The 10,958-nt window shown below is 45.3% G+C and overlaps 1 protein-coding gene across 1 annotated transcript; it reads right to left on the reverse strand.

Moving 5' to 3' along the window:
- Nucleotides 1-1,033: 1,033 nt before the first annotated feature.
- hivep2b (HIVEP zinc finger 2b) lies at nt 1,034-9,303 on the reverse strand. The gene is made up of 6 exons (XM_054613674.1): nt 5,430-9,303; nt 4,541-4,698; nt 4,194-4,369; nt 3,720-3,818; nt 2,852-3,636; nt 1,034-1,970 (listed from the first exon to the last, which is right to left on the reverse strand). The coding sequence occupies exons 1-6, from the start codon at nt 9,267-9,269 to the stop codon at nt 1,560-1,562; spliced, it is 5,469 nt and encodes a 1,822-aa protein (XP_054469649.1). The 5' UTR covers nt 9,270-9,303; the 3' UTR covers nt 1,034-1,559.
- Nucleotides 9,304-10,958: the final 1,655 nt, after the last annotated feature.

The raw sequence follows: 10,958 nt of genomic DNA on the forward strand, positions 1-10,958 counted from the left end.
GTTTAAATCATAAAAATACACATATATGTACAGAGAAGAAGTAATGCATTTGGTGAATGATTACTTACATTTTGAGCTGAAGCACAGTAACAGTCAACCAACTCACGCTGTTAACATCATTACTTTAGCATTACTTACAGTAAAGTGATATTGATTCATCCAGTTACACTTGAAATGCAAGAAAACATACTATTGACTGATCATCATAGCCCCTTGAATTAGTTAGTGTGCAACATGTTTCACAAAATGAGAAACGTGAAAAAACGACTGGAATGTTTCAAAAACCACAAGAGAACATAACATGTTTTACTCCCTTATTTTCACTGACCACGTCAGTTAAAAACATCAAAGATGAAAGGATGAAAGTGCATCGTCAAAACTCATAAAATGCTTATGGTCATCTGTATAAGAGAGAGAGAGAGAGAAAAAACGCTGTTTAATCAAAGCAAATACATGAGATCAAAAGCAATGCCAGCGTGGCTCACTGCATAACTGCATCACTGCTGCATAAGTACAGATATACCATATAAATAGTAGTCAAATATTTACCAGTATCAATAAGTGCTCACGTTCTAATATATAAATACATCTTACAGTATTCATAATTACATAATAACTTCCTCTATTTTTGTGCAATAGCAAATCCCATGCATTTTTACCAAGATAAAAACCACAACATTTAGAAAAATGCAACAGAAGAAACATTTTTTTTTAAGATTGTTTCACATAAATCAAGCTGCATCCGTCTTGTCTGCACAACTGACGGAACAAGAAAGAAAGAAAAAGCTTTTCCTTTTGAGCGAACTCTTTGACAGCGCTGACGCTTCTGAATAAAGCCTACCTCGACATATTTCCTTATTCTCACAACAACCTTCTCATAACAAAATAATGAAAAGCAAAAATAAAGGCACAGACCCTTGCCGCTTGATTAGAAGCACCAAACTGCACAAGAAGCACTACTTAAAATTTGGTCAGACTGTTTCATAATACACATACTTTTCCCCTTATAAATAGTCTTTATTTACTGCACTACTGCGTCACACCTTGATATGATTACATTAAACAACAGTCTATTTTAAAAGTACACATACAGTAAAATACACTGTTTGTATGCATCTAAGAAGGAGTATATGTTAAGGACATTTGTACAGAATCCATAAATATAATTTATGTGCAATAGTACGCAAACTGCTATGTCAAACGAAGGCATATTAGCATAATATCTTTCCATATTGCACCTGCACCCAATAATGATTCTCCACCTCGCATTACATCCTGCTGCTCGTCCAATCATTTCAAAGAGTCTCTGAAGGGAAGCGCACATCAGACAGGGTGGGTTTCTTCTTCACTGTGAAGGTTTGATCTCCACTCAGATTTAAAAAGGAGCTGTCTGGAGTATGTGCAAGACCCGAGGAAGCGTTATTATATTGCCTCTAATTGGATAAGGATGAGGTTATGTGCCTAAAGGGCTGAGGACGACAAGGTCGCAGGTGTAGCGTGGTGAGGGGTCGTCTGTTCCTGGGTCAAATCAAGGAGACAGAAAAAAGGGGGGGGGTGTTTCAGTGAGGGTCCTCTGTGGTGATCTTCAACGAGGCGATGGCTTTCAAGCAGGTCTGGACGTTCTCCTCCTGTCCGCCGTCCCCGACGCCGGGGTCGAGGATTTTCTCCTGATAGGAGGACAGCTGGATCTGGCCTCTGGTGTCCTCTCCTCCATACTCAGGCCCGTGGACAGATCCCTCCCTGCTGCTGCAACACCGGCCCTCGCTGCTCTGGGGGCTCGGCATGGAGGAAAGGGTGACATCATTGCTGGAGGAAGGCGGGGAGTGTAACATCTGGAGCCCTCCGACAGGAACGACGGGGAGCAAACTGTGGGCCTGCTGCTGGGAGTGAAGAGGGAGGTGGCTGAGGATGTTCTGGTGATGGGAACTGGCAGCAGCGGGCAGACTGGAAACCAAGCTGCTCCTTTGATCCTGAAACGACACATTGGCAGCGTTAGGAGCAGATTCAACAGTGCCAGGATCATTTCTCATGTGAAAATACATCAGTGAGCAAAAATGCAGAAATGTGAGAAATACGTGACTAAACTTCAGACAGCACTTGGATAACACATATTCCCCGCTTACCACGACTGCACAATCCATTTAACGATAAGGCCTGTGGTATTCTTTATTTCTGTTATTGTCAGCAAATCCAATGAAAAGACCAAAACCAACAATGTGTTGATGTCTTACTTCACAACTTTACTACACTCAGTTCCAAGATCAGAACTTCCCACTAGAGACGCAACTTTTAAAGAATGGGTCATGAATATCATTTTTAAAATAAAGGCTTAACAACTTTCCTAAACAGGTGGGCACTGTAGTTTTTAGCAAACGTTACTAAAACAGTGTTAAAAATTATTTTTGTTGGGGACTATTTTCAGATGAGAATTAACACACATTTGGTGAGAATTTTCAAGCAGAAAGCAGACATTAGTGTTATTGACTCTAAATAAACTACAGTGTGTGGTCATGGAAATAAAGGAATATGTCACCCAATGCAACAGTATGGCACATTGTTGTGTTAAAACAATGCAGCTCTAATGCAAAGAGGAATAAAATACATATATATATTTTGGTCTTCATGTAATTTGTTGACAATAGACATATCACCAGACTTTTTACAATAATAGGATGCAATGTTTCAGTCAGGTATTTGTGGCAGTTCATTTGAACATTGTAACATTTTTCAAACTGATCTATCTTCAAGTATTCAGAAAAACCTCATCACCTTTGCCCATGGCCGAACCTTCCACCAAATACCATCCAAATCTAAAAATCAATTTGACAGAGTATCACTTCATGATACTTACCATCTCCATTTCAAAGGCTCCATGTTGAGCCATCTCCATCTTTGCCTGGTGTCGGGTTTTATCCCCACTGCCTTTGTGTTGGTGCGAGCCTCTCCGCGGTGAAACCGCCCTCAGCACGACTCTTTGCCGACCTCTGACAGAGGACTCTCGCTTTCCAGCCAGCTCTGTTCCAGGAGACACGGGTCGCTCAATAGAGACCGGAGAGAGGTGCTGAATGGGTGTGAAGCCGGGCGAGCCAGGCCTCAGCGGGGAGGTGTCCCATCTGGGAGAGGAGCGACCTCGCGGAGAGAGTTCTCGCCTCGGGGACGGGTAACGAAGACGTGAAGGGGAGGGCTCCCTGATGGGAGACTCCCAACCAGGAGAGAGCAGACAAGAAGAGTAAGGGTCAAATAGGAAGCCGGCCTGGTCTGGAGAAAGCATAGTCAGGGAGTCTTCATCCACGGACTTCTCTCTCTGGTCCGTTGAAAGGACGGGTCGATGGTCCGAGCCGGTCCGCCTGCCAGAAGACTGTTGGCGGACATCGGCGCCGGGAAGAGAGGTGAGGGAATAGACGTGGAGGGCGGCGGTGGCTGTGACTGACAGAGAAGTAACTCCACACGGCTGAGGACTCGTGCTTCTCGAACGCAACTTCGGAGTAGAGTCGCCCTCGTAATCGTCGTCCTCGTCGTCGTCTTCGTCAATTTCGTCGACGTCTTCGTCCATGCCGTCAGAGTCATCGGCGTCTGAGAACTGGTGTTTGCTTGTGACCGCCATCTCTGTCTTTGAATCTTGTTGGCTGTCGTCCACTTTAAAAGAAAAACGTAACAGTTTTAGTTGGATTTGTTCTGCCGTAGTTCATGAATAGATATTTGATATGTTGGTATCTTACCATGTTCCTGGATATCCGCGTCGTCCATCGTCACTGACACTCCCAGTTCAAGACACTTCTTCATGTGTGCCTTTGACTTCATATGTTTAGTCAGGTTTCCTGTAAAAGACCAAACAAGTAATAATTAAGTTACCATTTCTGACCAAATAAATAGCTACATTTTTCTTTAAGGAGCAGATTTCAACCCACAGTTTATTTTAAAGGTTTTATTAGTTAACATGCCAGCCAAGTCCAGCTCTGAAAGGTCTCCCAGAAACAATAAAAGAGAAAAATGAGGAGACAACTGCTGATTTTGCAACATTCAGTAGTGGCTCTAAATAGCAGTAAAAACTACAGAGAATTCACTGCTGCAATTGTCTTTTTCAAAATCTCTAGACTTCCACTTGTTTTAAGCAAACATTGTAAACAGTCGGTCCTTTGTATCGTCTATATAATCGATATTTTTCATTCTCTATGAGCGTAAGGAATACTCACCTTTAGTTTTAAAAGCAAAGTTGCAGACCCTGCAGATGTACGGTCTCACATCTGTGTGGGTCCTGATGTGTTTTTTCAGCATGCTCGGCTTCTTACAGCGAATACCACACTCCTCACAGATATATTTCCCCCGGCCTCGACCTCTGACATACACGTAGTCTTCATTGGACTTGTACCTGAAAGACAGAAACAATATTCTAATATTCAACAAATACATTAAACAGGCCTCAATAGGTAAAAACAGCATTGACGGACAGACAGTGAATGCCCCAGCATCCTTAATATAGCTGCTGTATTTGCTGTCAGCAGAACTGACAAGTGTTATGATAACTAATATCTTGACTGACCCTCCCTCGAAGATCTTAATGCGTGTTGGCACTGTTTGGGTTGTGGAAGCCTCCCTCTCTTTCCACTCCTCCTTGGCAGTTTTCACTCTGCAGCTGATGTCTTTCACCTTCTTCCCGTATGTGATGTCCACCTCTTTGGGCTCCGGTTTCCTCTGCAGCTGAATCAGATGAACAAACATTTTGTTAACATCCATTTTAAGTGGACACCGCATCGACAACGTAACGCGATGCTGCCAATATTGTGTGTCACACATGGCGTTACAGGGCATGTTTTGCAAACATGAATTATGGTGCTGCTAAAAAAACCACTACACATCATTCAAATGTAGTTGCATTTCATGATTTTACTCTCTCAAAGCTGAGTTAGGCATGTTTTTTATGTCATTATTAATTCATCTTATCAGGCTTAATCCAATGCAACAGAGAAAAACATCCCTTTGCCAAGACACACGAAATTTACTTGAATATAATTTTGGTTTCTGGTATTTTCACTGCCAAAACATATTTTTTTTTATAATCTGTAGTGATGAATCAAAGCTTATAACATTATAACTAGCAGCAGGCAAATGATTTCCAGAAACCTGCCAATAGTGACTGAACCTTCTGCCAAATAATTTGAAGTGTGCAGTTTGCCAGATTGTGGTTAATAAGGTCCTTTAAACTTTTTACATTTCAAACATTTATCTCTTGCTGACATAACGGAGTACCAAAGTGGAAAACTACCCAGTGCAGCTTTTAAGAATTTACTTAAAGTTTTAATAACACTAGCAAGACCAATTAAATATGTCATCAATAGGGCTTTTCTCTTAAGGTCGAGGACAAATCTTTTTGAATGTTTTAGACAGTGGAGTGCTTTAAAAACGATGCAGAGATGGGTCTATTTTATCACCTGTTCCATGGTCTGCCTCCACATGATGAGGGATGACACCAGTTTCCCCGACCCAGGCTGACACATGGCCGCCACGGTGTATATGACCTTGTCTCCCCTCTGTTTGGACCTCAGCAGAGCCAGAGCAGTACTGGTGCTCAGCTCGAGAGGGTTCGGGTTGTGGGAACTCACACACCAGGTGGTGTACACGGAGGAGAAAGGGGCATTGCTGTGAGAGCAGCTCGGCTTGGTGTAGTTGAGGTAACACCAGCTCACTCCCGTGGTCGTGCGAAGACTTGGAAACTGAGAAAGCAGTCTTGAATTCTCTGTGTCTGAGATCAGGACGTCTTGACTGCTGACCAGCTGTGCCACCATGTCCATCTGCGCTCGTTTCTCCGTGCCAACTTCTTTAACTTCGCTGCATGATATCATGGAGTAGGGAGGTGAGCTACTTTCCATAGCTGACTCAACGCAGTGGTCGGTGGCCTCTGTCACTTTCTGTTGAAGTGTGATAAATTTACTCATACGTGAGTCATCCTGACCATGAGGTGTGGATGCGCCCTGCATCTCTGACCTGTGGCCCTGTTCTTCGCTCAGATTACATTTTCCCAACTCCACAGCACTCAGCTCCTCTACTATCTGCCCAAACATTCTCTCCTCTTTCACCCGCTTTTGCTGCTTGACCTCCATGAAAAGGTCCAGGCTGCTGGCAGGGGACAGCATCCGTTTGTTAGTGCCACCACTGGAGGCGTTAGTGGTTGAGATAGTTCTGGAGGTCAGAGAGAGAGGGATGCCCGTGTTGAGCTTAGCTGATGACAAATCAAGGGCCTCAACATTGAGGCCGTGCGTCGAGGGTGGGCGGGTGTGAGCTAATACATTATGAGAATCAAGAGTTCCAGGCAAACGGGAAATCTGATTCTGAGAGGAGGACGTAGTGGAGCAAACGCTGTCATACTGATTGTCAAAAATCTGTGATACTGAAGTGTATGTGATACTGCCGAAGGATGGCACATGAGTCTGTATTCTTACAGGAACTAAAAGGCTCGGATGTGACAGCTGGGGGAACGTATTCCCCGTGGAGAAAATTGGCAAAGACTGCGGCAGAACAGCAACTGCTGTGAATGGAGGGGAGCTGCTGCTGAGGTGCTGCGGAAACACTTGTGACGGGACTTGTGTTACCTCAGTGTCCATATTCAATGACTCCTGCCGCACCAAGTTTCCCCTCCTTCTGTCCACCGGTCTAACTTTGGACGTTGGAGAAAGGCTGCCATAGTCAAACGATATGCTGCGTACCTCTGGGAACTCCTTGCGCAAGTTACACGGCGCCTGCTCTGAGGAGGAGCGTCTCATTTCATGTTGTTGTCGCTGGTTGAGCACAGAGAGGGAGTGCCCACTCCCTGGCACCGCTAAGAGCTCTAGCGGTTTGCCAAATTCATCCTGCCTGGCTGGAGAGACTGACTTCAAACTCTCCTCCCTGTCAAAGGAGAAGGCGGAGCAATAGGATAAGTTGCTGTCTTGGCTCGGGCTGCGGGAGAGACTGGTGCAGGCCGACTCGAAACTCGATTCACCAGAGGAGTGCTCGATATCAGCTAAGCGTAGCCTTTTCTTCTTTGGAGGGAGCTTTTCTGGAGGGAATTGTGCTAAAGTTTCACTCCTTTGAGGCCACTGAAATTCCTCCACGTGCTTCTCCGGCTCCTTCACCTGCACCTCTGGAGCTTTTTCTGGACTGTCAGGCTCTACTGTGACCCTGATTTCTGGGACTTGTATGTTGGGCTGCCGCACAAGTTTGGGGCCCAGTTGAAATGACTGCCTCAGCCTGCTATCACTCCTTTCCAACTCATATGATTCACTGGCCTCCATAGCTTGAAACAAAGTAATACTATCCTGTCTCGGCCCATGATACTTGTATGATTCTGACTGTTCACAGTGAGGCCTGTTTATGGAGTTTGTGTGCTGGATAACAGATATTACATTCCCTAAAGTTTTCCTACCGGATATTTCAGGGCTCACTGATATGTCCATGTCACACCTGTCCATCTGCGTTAGCATACTTGAAGAATGTCCTTTTCCTAATGCCATAATGCCCAGAGCAGCTTGTTTTAAATCATAGTCCTTACTTGCGTCAAACATCTCTTCACACTGTTCATGGTGGACCTCGTATTGACCTGGCAAATCTTCCTCTTCCCTCTTCTCTTTCCGACGCTTCCGCGTTGCCAGTTCCATTGCGTGTCTCTGTTGGCTCATGTTAGATGCCATGGAGGGGTAATTTTCCATCTCCGACCCTGAGGGTGAAATGCCACTCTCGGTCATCTTTCCGTGGCTGTCCGCGTCTGCGTGGCCGTCGTGTGCCGAGTGTTCGAAAGCAGCTTGCCTCCTGAGCCTCCTCATGCCCCCGGTGCTTGCTCTCTCATCAAAAGAGTGGCTGCCTCTGAGGGCTTGGGGCATAGGCAGACACACTACCGAGGACGTTGGCATTGAGTTGCTCCTCATCAGAGTCCCCATGTCAGAGCCGCCGTCTAACTGCGGATCTTTGACCTCCTCCCTCGTGAATGACTTTGTGTTTATTTTGATTGCCTCAACGGTGTCTTTCTCTTGGGTGAAAACACGGGAAACACCTTTCTCCGAGCGTCTCCCCGAGTGTTCATTTGAGTCAGCGCTACAAGCCTCAAAAGCGGCCGCCTGTTTAGGGCTCGGCCTGTAACACTTCCCGAACATAATTTCTTGATAGGACTTTGCGTTAGTGTTGGGAGTGCCGGTCTGGTGCTCGGTACTCTCGGAGCGCGAGAAGTACCCGGAGTCCGTGCTGCCCTTGCTCGACTGACTCGGGAGGGACAGATTGTGGTCCGAGTCGCTGCTTCTTTTTTCCGACAGCCGAAGTGCAAGCCTCTGTTTGATCGTGCAAGATTGAATTGCACGGCTAGCCTCGGCGGTAGCGGGAGGTGCATTGATTTCTTGGGGCTGGGATGAACCATCCTGAGCTGACATCGACGTGGCTCCCTTTTTCTGAGAGATGAGATTTAGTACTTTTACAGCAGTGTTATCTGATCCCTCCGCTGGAGAGTCCAGCAGCAGCAGCGGGTCGTTAAGAGTGTCCTCATCCGTGTCCGTGCTTTGCTCAGCATCAGAGAATAACTCTCCTTCCCCTTCAAAAGACCCCTGGTCCGTGTTGGCATTGTAAGAACCAAGTTCTGAGAGTGGCACTGTTCCAGCTTTGACCGCGTGAGCGTGGGACTTTCTGTGTTTGTATAAATTACTCTTGGTTTTGAAGGAGAATCCGCACGGGACACACGGATAGGGCCGCTCTCCGGTGTGTGAGCGAATGTGTTTCTTAAGCACGCTGGGTTTGGCACATGCCCTTCCGCAGTAGTCGCAAACATACTTTCCAGGCTTTTGCGGTTTCTGCTCCACCTTTAACGCAGCCTCTGACAGCTGATCCAACCCTGAGTGGGAACACTGTTGATGGACTTCAGGTGAACTGGTGGACTTCCTGTGAGACGCAGGTCCAGGGGACTGTGCAGAAACTAAGTGACCTACAGCTTTCTGTCTGTCAACGGGGAACGGTTTGGTGGACTGTACTGGATACGAAGACACCTCATAGTCTTGATGGCTTGTGGACTGAATTTGGGAGTGCAGATCTTCTAATTGCAGTGATTTCCCTGAGTCAGACATTTCTTTGAAACCACATGTGTCTCGGCTCTGACTTTCTTGAGGTTGTTGGTGCCACCCCTTGCCTTCCAATTCGACTGATGGACTCCTCCTGGTCTGTGCTGCCTCTGAGGTGCATTTTTTCTGTGCAACAACATTTCTGTCCTGACCCTCAGTGGAGCTTTTCACCCCAGCAGTAGTTTCAAGTGACTCCATGAATCCAATGTCACTTTCTTTGGGATCGATTTGCAAGGACGCTACCTGTTATGTAACTGTAGTGATGTTAACATACATCTGAACTGATTGCAGGGAAGGGCCACCTGGAAGAAATCAGACAGAAACTACAGTTAGACAAATGTGGACGTATGATGAACAATCACCTAAACTAGGACCACATACAGATGCACAAGTAATCACTTGAAGTGTAATCAAGTTACATAACTGGAGTTCAAATCTCCTCCTTGAGAGTGAGAGCTGAGCTGTTTCCCAAAAGTCCTTCAAATAAAATTGGAGTATAAAATTCATAACGAGCTCCTTCACAGCAGGAATGGAAAATCATTATTTTGTCTTTATCCGCCTCTAAAAAAAACAAAGGTACCTCATGTCAACCTGGGCAGATGCCCATGTAAAAATGTAGGTAGTTAAGGCCAATGCGTCTACTAGCCATGAATGGTTGTAAATGCTTATTTTGTGTTTGTGTGTGTGTGTGAGAGAGAGCTGGATCTGAATCAAAGCAGCTGGCATTATCACCTCGTCTTTTCCTTCAATGTGAATGCCAATTATATATATATTATATATATTCAAAACAACAGGTAAATGTCCATAAGATATCACCCAAGTACTTTCTTCCTCCTATATCACAGATTTAACTTTTCAATTTCACTTGTTCGGTTTTTGTCAACATGGTAGGCTTTTGCAAATTCCCCAAAAAAGTGAAATGAATCTATACAAATGAAACACTTAAAACTCTTCATAAGATGGGGGAATGTCAGAAAAAAGTGTGTCGGTGCGTGCAAGCACACACAGGTGACAGACAGTTACTATAGATCTTGGTCAGTGAGTCCAGCTGCACCCCCTTTTGATGTGATAACTACATAAAATACCAAAATATTCTGCGTAAGTCTTTCTGCTAATGTCTGTATCACAGTATAACACCTTCAGGTTCTTTGTCTCTGCTGGGATTCGATCTCTTTAACCTGTCAGGCTCACTAGTGTCATCATAGTTCACACACTGAGCTGCACGGTACTACATACCGTCGTGTACATAAACACACCGGGCTCCAACAATAAACCTCCTCATCCCCCGCGGTTAAAGTGAATTGCTTCTGTCGCTATACTTTCGTTTCATGCCGTGGGGATGAGTCTCTGAGGGCACGTCATTTCCATCTTCTCAGTATCAAATGCTGTGTCCTCCCTAACGAGGTTATGTAAGATTATCTGGTTCAAACCCTCTGAGTTCCCCTTAATTAGGACATCCTCCGACTCTCACTCTCTCTTTCTCTCACTCCCTCTCTTTCTTTGTTAGCGCACCACACACTCCTCAGGCATTTACCGGAGGATACGAATCCAAGGTGACTCAAGAGATGCTTGAAAACAGCTGTAATCTGTAATAATCTTCCCTTTATTGTTTTTGTTTTTTTGTTGTTGTTGTTGTGCAAAAGCCCATTGCCTCTTTTGGCTGTTTATGGTTAAGTAGCTCTGCTTTCGGACGGATCTGAGGGGGTTCTTCCAGAGCAGGAGAGAGAAAAAATAATGAAGGATGGCGAGCGCTGCCTCAGATTGGAACGATCCATGTTTCAACAGGGAGGTTTACGGAGGTGAACTAAGTGGGGTGCCCGGGGGTAACAAAAATACAGAGGCCTGGTAGGGAGCTCCCTTTCAAGGTCGGTCTGACCTCATTGCTTA

Source organism: Anoplopoma fimbria, chromosome 15 (assembly GCF_027596085.1).
Source record: "Anoplopoma fimbria isolate UVic2021 breed Golden Eagle Sablefish chromosome 15, Afim_UVic_2022, whole genome shotgun sequence".
Lineage (NCBI taxonomy): Eukaryota > Metazoa > Chordata > Actinopteri > Perciformes > Anoplopomatidae > Anoplopoma > Anoplopoma fimbria.

Coding starts and splice junctions, on each gene's coding strand:
- hivep2b (XM_054613674.1), bottom strand. CDS start 9,269: ATGGAGTCACTTGAAACTACTGCTGGGGTGAAAAGCTCCACTGAGGGT. Junction 4,699..5,429: donor GGAGGCAGACCATGGAACAG/GTGATAAAATAG, acceptor CATCTGATTCAG/CTGCAGAGGAAACCGGAGCC. Junction 1,971..2,851: donor GAGCCTTTGAAATGGAGATG/GTAAGTATCATG, acceptor GTGTCGTTTCAG/GATCAAAGGAGCAGCTTGGT.